At 32.9% G+C, this 14,577-nt stretch overlaps 1 protein-coding gene across 2 annotated transcripts in view; it reads right to left on the bottom strand.

Annotated features, from left to right (window-relative positions):
- LOC113680394 (dynein axonemal heavy chain 12) overlaps positions 1 to 14,577 on the bottom strand; it is an 82,307-nt gene that overhangs the window by 36,913 nt on the left and 30,817 nt on the right. For both annotated transcript variants that reach the window (XM_089192042.1, XM_089192043.1), the window contains exons 27-43: positions 14,125 to 14,229; positions 10,003 to 10,123; positions 9,371 to 9,500; positions 9,149 to 9,266; positions 8,969 to 9,046; positions 8,802 to 8,894; positions 8,323 to 8,469; positions 7,620 to 7,757; positions 7,105 to 7,356; positions 6,840 to 6,925; positions 6,610 to 6,721; positions 6,053 to 6,130; positions 5,355 to 5,495; positions 5,092 to 5,175; positions 3,409 to 3,594; positions 2,698 to 2,811; positions 1,784 to 1,972 (exon numbers count right to left, since the gene is read on the bottom strand). In XM_089192042.1, the coding sequence (XP_089048168.1) occupies positions 1,784 to 1,972; positions 2,698 to 2,811; positions 3,409 to 3,594; positions 5,092 to 5,175; positions 5,355 to 5,495; positions 6,053 to 6,130; positions 6,610 to 6,721; positions 6,840 to 6,925; positions 7,105 to 7,356; positions 7,620 to 7,757; positions 8,323 to 8,469; positions 8,802 to 8,894; positions 8,969 to 9,046; positions 9,149 to 9,266; positions 9,371 to 9,500; positions 10,003 to 10,123; positions 14,125 to 14,229 (2,172 nt within the window). The remainder of the gene's footprint in view (positions 1 to 1,783; positions 1,973 to 2,697; positions 2,812 to 3,408; positions 3,595 to 5,091; positions 5,176 to 5,354; positions 5,496 to 6,052; positions 6,131 to 6,609; positions 6,722 to 6,839; positions 6,926 to 7,104; positions 7,357 to 7,619; positions 7,758 to 8,322; positions 8,470 to 8,801; positions 8,895 to 8,968; positions 9,047 to 9,148; positions 9,267 to 9,370; positions 9,501 to 10,002; positions 10,124 to 14,124; positions 14,230 to 14,577) is intronic.

The following is a 14,577-nucleotide window of genomic DNA, read 5'->3' as shown; positions in this document are numbered from 1 at the left end:
ATGAGGAATGGGAAAGAGGAATGGGGAATGGGAAATGGAAAATCAAGAATGGGGAATGAGGAATGGGAAAATGAAATTTTTCCTTTTTCTGTTTTAGATTTATTTTTTATAGTGAGGAAAAGATACTTTTTCATTGATATTCAAGTTTTCCCTCCAAAATATTCAGGGGCAAAATCCAATGAATGAAATAAATTGATGACAAGAAAAAAAGTGAGCTTCAAGGAAAAGATAATGTCCGAGCGCAAAATAGAGTCGTGAGTGTTTCTTATCCTTCAAATACTTTGCAACACATGAGAAAAAAGTTTACGAACAGCTTACTGTTTTCTGCATAGGATGTTTTCCTTTGAGTTTTCTCTGGTATGACTTTATTAACAAACATAAATTTTCCTTCTTCTATAACAACCATAAAATGCTCTCTCATCTTAAACCAAATTTTAAACAAAGAATTATTGCAGTGGACATAAGATTTGAAAATTGAGGAGTATCAGTTGGGTATTATCCTCAGATATTTCCCAGTCTTAGCTGAGGAATACTTGCTAAAGCGATGTGTTTAGACAATCCATGCAGGAACAAAACTATTTGATGGATCATAATCAAGGGTATACCCTGTGTGATATTCTCTAATTATCAAGCTCTACGTACATTATGTTAAGTCTTCGTTTAAAATTAATTTAAGGTGAGAGAGCCTTTTTTGGTTGTTAAAAAAGAGGGAACATGTTTGTTCATTCATAAAATTGTGCCACTGAACACTGAAAAGTGAACATCCCACCCAGTGTACAGTTAACTGTTCATAAACACTTTTTCCCCGTAATTTGCAAAAAATATTTCAAGGATGATAGACAAAATAACCTCCATTTGACGCAGAAATATATTTGTCTGTTCACACTTAAAGGATGAGATTACTCATGTTTGGTGGAAACCTTTGGAAGTTCAGGAGTTTGCTGCAAACTTGCCATCAATGTTCATGCAAACTACCATTTGAAACCTGATAGATTCATCATCTGCTTGGCACATCTTTTGGTCATCAAAACAAAATTATTCTTTGACATGATTTTTTATTTTTTTCAGCAGCCACTAGCTTAGAAACTGATGCAAGTGCTTTGTCTGATCAAAATTTCTCTACTGAGCAAACCTCTCATACTTTTTTAAATGGAAATTAATCTTTGGGTTCTGAAAAATTCAAGCACTTTTAACTGCTAATATCTTTGAAAGTTCCAATTTATAAATTTTATAATAAAAATTCAAATTACCCTTTCATTAACCTCTACAAATTCCATTTAACTTATCACTTATTTCTGAAACCAATAAAATTTGATTTTACATCATTCTTTAGGTGTCATGTATCACTTCTTTTGTTATCATCAATTTATTCTGTTCCTTAAATTTTGCCTTTTAAATTTTTTGAAAGTAAGCATGGATATCAATTATCATCACTAAAAAATTTCTATTCTGTGTAATAAACATAAAATTAAAAAAAGATTAATATACCATTTTCAATTTCCCATTTCATTTTTCCATTCCCCATTCCCAACTCTGGCTTTTAGTAACATCCCTGTAAAGTCTCTTTTAGATAGTCATTACTGAAAAACACTGAGGTAGAGAGGTGGAAAAAATTGCTATGACTTCATAAAAACATGCTGCTATACAAAGTTTTACAATGCTTCCTTTCAAGCCTTTTTTTTACCTCAAACCCTTTTTTTAAATAAAGCATTCTTTTCTTTCATGAAAGCAGAAAAGCCCAAAGACCCACAGACTTCAAAGGCTACAATATATGCCCTCTCACCTCAAACAAGTAGTCATAAACTAATCCTTCATTTGGAATTGGTGATTCGATCTTGCCCACTATGGAAGGGATAGGACATTCTTCATTTTTGCCTGCCATCAGGTCTTTCAAGTATACATCAAATTTTGCTCTACTATCTGTATCGACACAAGCCCCAACTGACCAAACCATGGAAAACAAGAAAGAGGACTGAAATAGATACAAAAGCACATCCTTAACTTTCTTATATCCACTCAGAAAGAGTTACTTACAAAATGTGTTGGCCCTATTAAAAAGTCAAATAAATAATTGAAAATTATGAGAAATGGTTCATTCTGTTATATGGAGTTCAATGTATTTAAATACAATCACTACATGAAAATTGTTGGATAGTTCTTTAATTCTTATTCCAGCCTTTTTCATGGACCAACACAAGTTTGTTGTATTTACAAAATTCATTTAAATACAAATTTTCTATAGGAGGTGCAATTTTGAAGAACTTACCAACTGAATTAATTGCAACTAATTTCAAGAAGTTAAAAATAAATCTGTTTAAATTGGTGGTTCACATTTTGTGTCAAAAAATTTGTCACTTTGAATCTCAAAGTGCACGCAGACTAAATTATAAACAGTTTTTAGATGTCACATTGTCTGAGGCAGTGATACAATTAGAAAACAAAACTTCCATCAGTACAATGTAAATCGTTGCATGAAGAAAATAAACATGTTTAGCAAATTAAGTCTGCAATTACTAAGAAAAACTGTAGCTTCAGTCTTGAGTACTAGCCCTGCCATCAGCCAACTGGCCATACTCAAGACTTTGGGCACAATTTTTTTTAATACACCTTATTCAACAGTTTCACATGTAATATGCACAAATACTTTGCAAATTTCAAATTACAGTTGCATTCTTCAAATTTCAAAAATGGACTTACAATCAACCAAGATTTTGCATATTTGTTATCCTCCTCTGGGATATCCTTCATTAAAATCTCCACCAGGTTCATAAGAGAGCGAGCTAGGTTACTGTCTTGCATGGAAACAGGTTCCTATACATTATACAGTGCAAACTCTCAAAAGGATAACTCAAATTTCTCTAATTCTGTTAATATTCAAGCTGGAAGAGGGAGAACAGGAAGGCAAAGTTTGTAGGGTTAAGAGTATTGAAAGTTTGCAAACATAAGTTGTAAATAAGTTGCGATAGTTGATAAGTTTTAAGAATTTTGTACAAGGGAAAAATTGCAAAGTTTTCATCACACCTAGGAAAAATTCCACTTATCTTTCACAACTACCAATATCTTTCCTTAAAATTAGCCTCAAGGTTAATCTAACAACAAATTAACTCATCATGTTTTACTAATTTGATTGCATGATTTCAAGCTCTTTTAAGTACTACCATTCTCTACAGCAGAGGTTAAATACAGTATGTCTATACATGTATGTATGTATGAATAAATAACATAATATAACATATATTGCAGTTAACTTTTTTCATGGACTACAATTCTCAGAAATAGCTCGATTTTATTTTTTCATGTAAGATATAAAGTAACATACAGGTAATTTCCCTGGAAATTTGAAGCCAATTAAGGTTAAAAATTGGACTACAAATACAAAATACTTCTGAAAAGACGTGTGAAACTCACCTTGCAATTCTTGCGAACAAAACTGATGCAAGCTGGCAAAGCCCATAGGAAGAGAGCCAAAATAAGTTTTCTGTTTTCATTGTTGAGGACCTCAGGCAATGTGTTACACCAGGATTGTAGCAAAGGTTCCCAGCCTAAAGAGGCTGGCTCCAGGTAGATCATACCACAGCGGCTTACAGTGGCAGGCTACACAGATGGAAGCATTACAGTCTATTATAAAATCTATGCCAAGTTTAAACAATAGCACACCTAGAAATTTTATCTCTCATTTAAGGCCAACTCATTTGTTCACTCTTTAATGAAATAACATGTATCATAATCACAGAACTCTTGAATTTTTCAAATACTTTATATCAAATAGCTCTGATTGGAGGGCTGATTATCAGTAAATATGTCCCTGTAACAATAGAACTGGAATTGCATAGTATACTGTAGTTATAATAGCACCAATAATAATAATAACAATAATAATAATAATAGTAATAATAATAATAAACATTAAAATAACACCCCCAAAGGTTTTTGCAGTCTTGCATCTTGACAGTGCAAGTAAACTATCCAGACAAATTTCCAAGCTCAAGACTAATAGGACAATAAAGACCTCTTTCCAAAACTTAAAGCACAAATATTCAGTATGGCTGAGGTGGTAAGGTATGAGAATCTGATGTCAGAACAACTTAAAAAAAACAGAATATATGAAAAAATTAGAAGATCCTCGCAGCTAAGAACACTACTGAAACTAGTAGTTGTAAGTAGGACCTGAAAACAATTTCAGGCCCGTACGGGATTTGAACCCATGACCTCTGCGATACCGGTGCAGCGCTCTACCAATTGAGCTAACAAGCCAACTGGGAGCTCATTTACCAGCTCCCAGTTGGCTTGTTAGCTCAATTGGTAGAGCGCTGCACCGGTATCGCAGAGGTCATGGGTTCAAATCCCATACGGGCCTGAAATTGTTTTCAGGTCCTACTTACAACTACTAGTTTCAGTAGTGTTCTTAGCTGCAAGGATCTTCTAATTTTTTCATCTTTCCACCGCAGTGCAAATATGTGAATTTTCATATATCTAAATCTTCATTCACTCGGATGTTTATTTTTACCCAATTCATTGACCAGCTCCCAGTTGGCTTGTAAGCTCAATTGGTAGAGCACTGCACCGGTATCGCAGAGGTCATGGGTTCAAATCCCGTACGGGCCTGAAATTGTTTTCAGGTCCTACTTACAACTACTAGTTTCAGTAGTGTTCTTAGCTGCGAGGATCTTCTAATTTTTTCATCTTTCCACCGCAGTGCAAATATGTGAATTTTCATATATCTAAATCTTCATTCACTCAGATGTTTATTTGTACCCAATTCATTGACCAGCTCCCAGTTGGCTTGTTAGCTCAATTGGTAGAGCGCTGCACTGGTATCCCAGAGGTCATGGGTTCAAATCCCGTACGGGCCTGAAATTGTTTTCAGGTCCTACTTACAACTACTAGTTTCAGTAGTGTTCTTAGCTGCGAGGATCTTCTAATTTTTTCATCTTTCCACCGCAGTGCAAATATGTGAATTTTCATATATCTAAATCTTCAAACAGAATATATGTTTCTTGGCATGTCAAAGCCATGGTAGGATTTCCAAACAGGGATCACTGTTCATGCTTAGGGCAATTCACCAGCTTATTTATCTCTACTAGTACTTACAGAGGCCTGTGATAAATCCCTGCATTCAAAAATCAAGCTCATGACATTTGACAACTGTATTATCTCTCCACTCATCAAACACAGCTTGGGAAAAAGAAATAAAAAGCATGAACCAAGGAGAGTCCACTATATTGTGAATAAATTGAATATATCCTTATGGCTAAATAAAATGTAGTTGCTTCTGTCTTTAAAACTATGATCACTTCAATTCACTTCTGTTAAGTATGCATGTAGGTAGTGTAGAGGAAAATTTAAAAACAAACCTTCTTGTTGTCATCTAGAACAGTGTTCATGCTCTCAATCCATAAGGTGTCAATGGGTCCATCAAAAATAACCCATTTCTTCACATCAGTTTGATCTGCTGCATATTCACGGAAAGTGTTTGCAACAATACCATCTGTCCACTATGAAAGAAGTAAAACAAAAAATCAATTAACAATTCTCAGTGGGAAAACAACTCTAGCAAAAAACAAAAACAAAATAAAGTGGTTTTGGTCATTTTACAGGACTTGCTGCTGAATAACTTTTGCATCACAGAACATGCAGCTACAGTTAACTCATCCATTTTTAATTGCCTTCTGTAACTCAGTCTGATTCTAAATGAACCTCTTAGACCATTAATCTAAAAGGGATAGCTTCTTTTCCAAAAATAACACTTAATAGTATGTGTAATAAATTTACAACAAAATTTTACACACCAGTTAGTTTAATAGGCCATTTTACAGTTGTGTACTTAGTTGCCAAGCCTTTGATTTGGGGTGAGGCTGAAGGTGACCTTGTTGTGATAGAGACCAGTATCCAATTAGCATGATAATAAAGTAATTTGCATTTGAAAAGCAGCAAGGTTTGTATCATAACAAGGTCACCCTTAGCCTCACTCCTGTTCAAAGGCTTGGCAACTAAGCACGCAACTGTAAAATGGACTATTTATGTTGGAGATAACAGAAACAACACTACTCACCTCATGTGAAACTGGGTCAAACTGACCAAATAATTGTCCCATAGTGATAGCTTTAGGGTTTATTACACGAAACCAGACCTAATGAGTAACAGGTATTGTGTCATCAGTATAGGTAACCTAATACATGTACATTGGGCAAGTGAACCTAGAGACAATGTACAAGCAATTAACTTAACCAGTTAGGTCTCATTTGCATCACTACTGAACATCACCATCACAAAAAAGAGTATATCTGTACATAATCTCTGATCAATCTAGTACAACCATACAATTTGGTAGATATGTGTACACCTTTACACTCTGCAATGTTGAAAGAGAAAGACTCTAATATCAAGGTTACAGTATATGCTATTCTGAAACAATAAAGAAGTATGTTCATGATCGAAGAAAATCCAGTTAGCTCTTTTACAATTTCAGCAAAGGCTAGACATGAAGAAAAAGATACCTCAATTCATTCAGTTTGTATCAGAAATGCTTTATTTATTGCATTAAGACTCAACTAGATATATTCCATTATATAAGTTGACAACTTTATATCTTTCTAATTGAGAGCTTACCTTGTTAACATTTTCATCATCATAACCTCTATCTGTGAGTACATTTAATGTCTCAGCCAGTACTTGTAATACTTGTGTCTTCCCAGAAAATGGATCCCCCACCATCATGAAACTATGAGATAAAGATAAATCTTTTTACAGGGTACCTATAAATTTATATGTTATTTTATATGGGTTTATATAATCAAGATTAATAATAGAACAATTGATCTAGAGAATTCACTTCTTACCCATGACGAACAATCATCATTTCATAAGTTTGGATAATCTTTTCACTGAAGAAATTCACCATTTGAAGATTTTTCTTGTCACATATCTAAAAAATAAAGAGGAAAGATGTTCAGAGAAACAAATGACAATTTTAGTAAGGTAATAATTTAATTGTATAGACCACCCTCCCGAAAAACAAACAAACAAACAAACAAAACTAAGCAATGAAGGAAGACAAATGATTACATCTTTCTTGCAACATGATATTTCAACAGAGAGACTAACCTCTTTTGCAGTGTCAAGGAAGGTGCCATAATCAGCTTTAGGGAGAGATACCCCAGGAAAAAGGTCAGAAATGATCCCTTCGAATAATGGAATGTCATGAGAGAGAAACTTGGGTAGATTGACATCCATTATCGAACGCAGTAACAGGACATTTTCATCATCTGATGGATACTTGAGTTTCAGGTTGCCAGCTGCTGCCAAGACAGCCTTCACAGCTCGCATACCATAGTCATAGTGGAACTGGGAAGAGAGCTATTGATAAACAGATAAATAAATTCCTTTTTCCACTCAAATGCAAACATTTTGTACAGAGTTATGGAATGTCTTCCTCTAATTGATTAAAAGCTAGGAGAAACATTCAATGTGAGTGTCATTGTGAATATAGTCTTGTAAAGAACTGTTGTCACTGGAAATGAATATACGAAATGAATAATGTTGTAATCAACTGAGCAGATGTTATATATATATATATATATATATATATATATATATATATATATATATATTACACTAACCTGCTCTGAGCACAGTTTGTAGGTAGTAACTATTTTAACTGACAGATTGCGAGCATCTACAAATCCATAGGAGTACAACATGATTTCCCCAATCAATGCATAGTCTGGTACCATCATGGCTACAGTGCGAAACAGCACCTAAAATGACACCATTTCAGTTTAAAACATGACCAACAATTCCAACTCTTGCATCATTTGCTAATATGAGAGCTGAGCTTAGCTACATTTTGGGGGCCTTTCTTGATCCTTTGGTCAAGGAATTAACTACACTGTATTTACATACTGCTTTAGAGTTTGAAGTGTTTTTATTTGTTTTCACGGTCAAGAATATGTGGGAAAATGAAGTGTATACATAAACGAAAGATGGTAAATTGTCAAATGAAGAGAGATTGGGCTTCAACCTCAACCTCTTTCAAAGTAGCCTTTGGCAACCTATAATCATAAAAATAATGATGACCATAGTAGAAATATTGGTCATTAAGAAAACACAAAACAAATATAAATAGTGAGCACATAATCACAAATTCTCTCTCCAAACAATTTAACATAAACGTGGTGACATGTGCTTACTCTACTAAGAAATGTGCCACATAAAATGTCAAGTACTATGTACTAAATTGTACATAAACCAATGGAGTGTTTCCTTCCAAACTATGAACTAATTACACAAACCTCAAGAGACCATGCATACATTGCATTATACCTTGAGATTGTCAGGTAGTTCTGATCTCCCTGCATAGCCAGGATTCATGGTGATTGCCACAAAACAGTTTGAGTTAAGGTTCAGTTCTGTTCCTTCAAACACAAACTTGTCCTGGTGAGCAGCTATACCACGCTGGATGCACAAAATCTAGAAGAAAAAAAAACTTCTGAGATTACATATTAAAAGAAACTACAACAAAGGAAAATTTTGAAACCACTGTATGTGGAGAAGTTGAGAGGTTTCATGTCAATGCAAAGAAATAACAAACAATTACTACAATGGAACCTGAAAAAGCAAATATATTTTAATACTTACATTGTTACTTATTCAGACATAATGAGTAAATAGAATTGATGAAGTGGTGGTCTGAGAACTTGTAACGTTTTTTAATTTGAGGGGTAAGGACAAACCACAAAAAGCTTCAACAGCCCTATGAGTAAGTTTCTTTACATAAAAATGACTGATAATAACATCAATACCTGTTGAGCTACCACAGACAGAACTTCCAACTCAATGCGATTAAATTCGTCAAAACACGCCCATGCACCACAGGATGCCAACCCTTTAAAAAACTTTCAAAAAGTAAAAAAATGTCAACATATAGAAGAACTATGAAAGTTTAGACATTAAGATATCTTTAACATACTTTGCCCATTTGTAAGTAGTCCAAACCATCAGAGCAGTTGAACACCACACACTGTATTGCAAGGGCCTTTGCTAAGTCCTACAAGAGAAAAAAAATGGATATAGAGAAATTTATTAGTTAGCACGAGGATCAGACACAGTACTATTGATGGTAAACCAGAATTTAATACATCAGTTAAACCTTGGTGGTCTCTGTCTTGCCAGTACCAGCTGGACCTTCTGGTGCTCCTCCAAGGTTCAGGTGAAAAGCACTGACAAGTGTACGGTAACAACGGTCTGTCAGTGGTGTAATAACAAGCCTAGGAAAAGAAATCCATGACTATAATAATTTTCTTCATGTAGTGTACAGCAAACTATGACATGTACCTAAGAATATTTGAACAGCAGACAACATTGTTTTTACCTGCCAGAGTTGCCCAGGTACTCATATCCATAGCGCACAGTTGCATTGATGATTCTCACCAGACAATTGTCCTGTTCCCAGTAATAACGCATCTGGCACAACCACTGAAAGTCATTTTCCTGAGAGACACCTGCCAGATATGAAAATTTCATGAAGATAAATGCAAGTCTTGTTGACAATTGCTAACCTCATATTCAATATGCAGTTGAGTCTTCTGGAAGCTCATAACTGTGTAATAATCAACCAGGGTCAGGCTATTGAAACACTAAACTGTACACCATAGTTGGTGTTTGATTCACAATGTTCATCAGCAGACATGTCTACTACTTTACCCAAATTTTCATTTGCCAGGATTAACTTAATACCAATGATTGATGGATAATGTTTGTAGAACATTTCATTGGCCAAACAATACCTACAACCACAATATCCATGAGAGGTTTTTTGTCTTTTTTGATGTTCTATCAAATATGTTTAAACTCTGGGGTCCTGCTTTTGTTCATTACCAAACAACATCAACATAGGAATAGTTTACAACCTTCTCGCATGGATATACACTTGTTATACATGTATTGCCATAATAAATACTAATTCTGGGTTAATGACTTAGGAAAAATCATAAACAAATATACCTTTCTCTACCATATCATGTACCACATCTCTTGCATGAACATCAATTACCACAAGAGCTCCAAGGGTGGTCCTGTTCTGCTTTGACAGCTTACCACGAACAAGGACCACAATGTCTGAAAGCTAAATAAATTTAAAGTGATCAACTTAAGAAACTGCTACGCTTAAATAAATTGCCATTCTCAGATTGTACAAAGCTAAAAACTAGAAACAACATCATGAAATGCAATTCTAAGAAGAAAAATTACTAATTCTAATCAGCACATTCTTTCCTTTCACCATAGGTAGTCTATCATTGCCAATATCAATTTTGAAATATTGTTACCTTGTAGACTTTTACCTTTATCATTAATCTTGTTTCATTAATTGGAGATAGGTCAAAATGACAGTGAAAAGCAAAAGGATCATCATATTAAAATAGGAAAGCAACCACATGATAAATTCTGCCTCACGTAGTCGAAAGAAACCATAGTGAAAATGGCCCAGAGTTCAAATGTCCTGTAGTAACTTGTGCAAGTTGTAGCTACAGAAATTCTTTTTGAAATAGTAAATACCATGGGACATCTCTTTTGGGATATCTTAGATAAAATGGGCACTGCCACTCAAAGGACTTCATATTAATAATTTTTCAGTTATTAATATGTAGTCTGAAAAATGTACAGTGCTCATTACACCAAATTTCAAAAGAAACCATGTCTAACAATTGGTTCATACGTCAGTGTGCATTCATTGAGATATGAAGCACGCAAGAAGTTTTGAGAGCATGAAAGATGTGTAAGAGTTGCTTGAGGCGTAGCCTCGAGCAACTCTAGCTTCTTGAGTGCTCTCCAAACTTCCCAAATGCTTCATATCTCGGTGAATGCACAGCTGATGTATGAACCAATTGTTTTATAACATTTTCAACCTGTTGGAAATTTTTTCTAGAGGGATTTGTTTGCTGATGTCATGAGCGTGCACAATAGGAATATGAAGCACACTCACACAGTTTAATTTGATTAGATAAATTTACTAGCTATGTTATAATATCATTTGTTACTGATGTAAATGAAAAAACATCACAAAAAGTCAAGGCAGATGAAATTTTGAAAGCATGGATGCACTTTGTAATTTGTACTCATATTACAACTTTGCACTAGCTTTACATGAGAATACACTTGTATCCAGCCGATCGAAGAGCATTAGCTTTTCAAGTACCAAATTAGTTGTTGTATTTGTATTTGCTTTCATATTCGTTTTCTCATTTGTTTCTGTATTTGTAATTTTATTTGAATTTCCACTGTTTTTATATTTGTATTTGTACTAGTATTAGTAACTGTGCTCTTAAGTATATTTGAACTGGTATTTCTTCATGTGTTTTTTTTGGTCACTTTACCTTTGTACTTACCTTTGCCTTTAGATTTGCATTTGTATTTGTTTCGTAGTTGCATTTACTTTCATTGTTGTATTTGAATCTGTATCTGTTTATCTATTTGCTTTTGTACCCGAATTTCCATTTATTTTTTATGTTTGTTTTTGTATTTATTTTTGTGTTTATTTTTGTATTTATTTTTATGATCTTGTTTTTGTATTTGTATTTTTTTAGGGGGCAATTTAAGTGTTTTGTGTTTCAGATGGATTTTTATTACTTTTTAGGGTTGCACAGTTTAAGTTTTATTTTTTTATGAGTTTGATCACATTCTTTTGTTTTGTTCATTCTTTGACTTGACCTGTTGAGCTATAAGGAATGATGAGTGAATTGGTTCTATTCAAATTGTTCTTACTATTGTTAAATGTTTAGCCAAAATATTATAATGTGCTCATTTAATATAAAATATTATACATAGGGTTTTTACGTGGGTTCTAGAGCATATTTATGCATAAACTTTTCATGTTTAACCATTTCTAATTTATTCAAGTTCTATTTCTCTAGTATTTCAAAACAAATTTAGAAAAGCCACAGTTGTACACCTGTATGTCAATGCTTTGATGACCATTACTGTTGAAATTGCGTGTGAATTTAAGTTATAATGATCTTTCTGGAAAATTGCTTCTCATGGAAGTTGGCAGCTGAGTTTGTGCTTGTAAGTTTGCTTTCCTTTCATGGGATAATTTTCTCACATTACCACTTTTCCAAACTTAGCATCAACCTTACATAAAAAGGCAAAAATCATTACTACTTCTCACTTTTATTTCCTTGGTAGCTCTACTGCAATAGAGAGGTTTTTAATATCAGAGCTGTGAATTTTGACTTAAGTTTCCTCTTTTAATTGCATACAGTCTATTCTATCCATTTCTTAGTTTCTCTGTTCCCACTGTCAAGTGGTCTCTACAAGCTATTTTCCCTGTTATCATTGTGTTCCCTGCAAATGTCCAGTTAGTACAAAAAACTTGTTGCAATTTGTATTTGTGTTTGTTTTTGCATTGCATTTGCATCTGTACTTGTATTTGCTGTTGTTTGTTTTTGGATTTGATTTAGATTTCATATTTGTTTTTGTATTTGCTTTTGTTAAAGTATTTGTATTTATTTTTGTATTTGTTTTCGTGCTTATTTTTGTTTTTGTATTTGAATTTTTTCCTTGTATTTGTATTTGCATTTGTACGTGTATTTACACTAGTTTTCATACTTTTATGTTTCTGCATGTATTAGCATTTGTATTTGCTTTGTATCTGCATTAGTATTTTCTTGTATTTCTGTTTGTTTCTGTTTTTGTTTTTTTATACTAATATGTTTTTCCATTTGTATTTGTAATGTGTCCTTGTATTTGTTCTTATCTTTGTTTCTGTATTCAGATTTGCATTTTCTTTTGATTTGTATTTTTCACATTTCCATTTGTATTTGTATTTTTTGTTTTGTGTGTTTCTGTTTGAGTATTTGTATTTTTGTACTTCTATTTGTATTAGTTTTTGCATTTGCATTTCTACTTCTATTTGCACTTGTATTTGTACTTGTACTAGCTCATACTTTTATTTGTTTCTGTATTGGCATTCGTATTCTTTTTTTGGGGTGTTGTATTTACTTTGTATTTTTGTACTTTTTTTGTATTTCTGCTTCTTTTTTTTATACTTATTTGTTTTCCATTTGTATTTGTGATTGTATTTGTATATGTACTTGTATTTGTACTTGTAATTGTGTTAATATTTGGATTTGCTTTTGAATATGTCTCTGTAATTTTTTCCTTTCAGTCTTTGCATTTGTTTTTGTTTGGTTTTGTATTTTTATCTGGTTTTTGTATTTGTATTTGTATTCGTACTTTTATTTGTTTCTGTATTTGCATAAGTATTCGTTTTTGTATTTTTGGGTGTTTTTGTATTTGCTTTGTTTTTGCATTTGTTTTCTTTTTTGGATTTTTGTTTCTGTTTTTTTAATTGTATTTGTTTTTCCATAAGTATTTTTAATTGTATTTGTATATGTACATGTGTTTGTACTTGTATTTGTTTTTGTATTTGTATTTGCTTTTGGTTTTGCTTTTGTATTGGTTGCTCTATTTTCTTTTCTTCCTGTCTTTCCATATGTTTAAGTATTTGTTTTCGTATTTGTTTTGTATTTACATTTGTTTTTGTTTATGTTTTTGTATTTGTATCTTTTTGTACTTGTATTAGTCTTTGCATTTGTATTTGTACTAGTATTTGTACTTGTACCCCTACTTGTATTTGTTTTTGCATTTTTATCTGGTTTTTGTATTTGTACTTGTGTTTGAACTTGTATTTCTCTTTATCAGTCTTTACGTCATTGTGTATGTTTTCGCATTTGTCTTTTTCTTGTATTTGCAGCTGTACTGGTATATTTATCTGTATTGTACTTGTATTTCTGTTGCACCAATATTAGTCTTTGTATTTGCATTTTTCTTTTTTCTTTGTTGTTCTATTTACATTTATCTTTGTATTTGTATTTCTACTTCTTTCTCTATTTGTATTTGTATTTCTACTTCTTTCTCTATTTGTATTTGTATTTGCACTGTTATTCATATCTGTCTTTCTATTTGAATTTGAAATGGTATTGTATATCATGGAGGTATGTTATTTTCATTGTTGGTTAACTCTGCCATGCCTTTAATTCCCTGAATGAGAGTGTTAGCGTATAGTAAAAAAAAATTGGTCGCATTAGTGTTCAAATGATGTCACTCATAACTATATAGGTGCATTACTTGTTGGGTGAGCTTCTCATGGTATTCTTTCAGTCCATGAGGTCCAGAGCGAATAGCTTCATGCACCTCTTGAGTCCAATATATCTGGCTCACACAGATAACAATCTACAATAAAAAAATCAGACAGAAAGATTAAAGAGTTTAGTGCTAAAACAGATAGTTTGTGAACAATTTATAAAATTAAAATACAATAATCGATTATTTCTATTGAACACCGGAACAAACTCTTTTGAATGACTCTTATTACACGTAATTCTAAAAACCATGCCATTTTATCTTAGACCTTATTCATCTCATCTGATATTTATGACAAATAAGCTGTCTAAATAAAAAACGTTGTTCAAATATATGACATAAATTTATAATTTCTTTATAAAAATTAAGAGCTTTGGTATGTTAGGTTTGTGGTGAAAAATATCAATAAGTGCAACTTAGACAAAATCCTAGTGGGAA

Source organism: Pocillopora damicornis, chromosome 13, assembly GCF_964200805.1.
Source record: "Pocillopora damicornis chromosome 13, jaPocDami1.2, whole genome shotgun sequence".
NCBI lineage: Eukaryota > Metazoa > Cnidaria > Anthozoa > Scleractinia > Pocilloporidae > Pocillopora > Pocillopora damicornis.
Note: the sequence above shows the minus strand (reverse complement) of the source record. Positions and strands in the feature narration are given on the sequence as shown.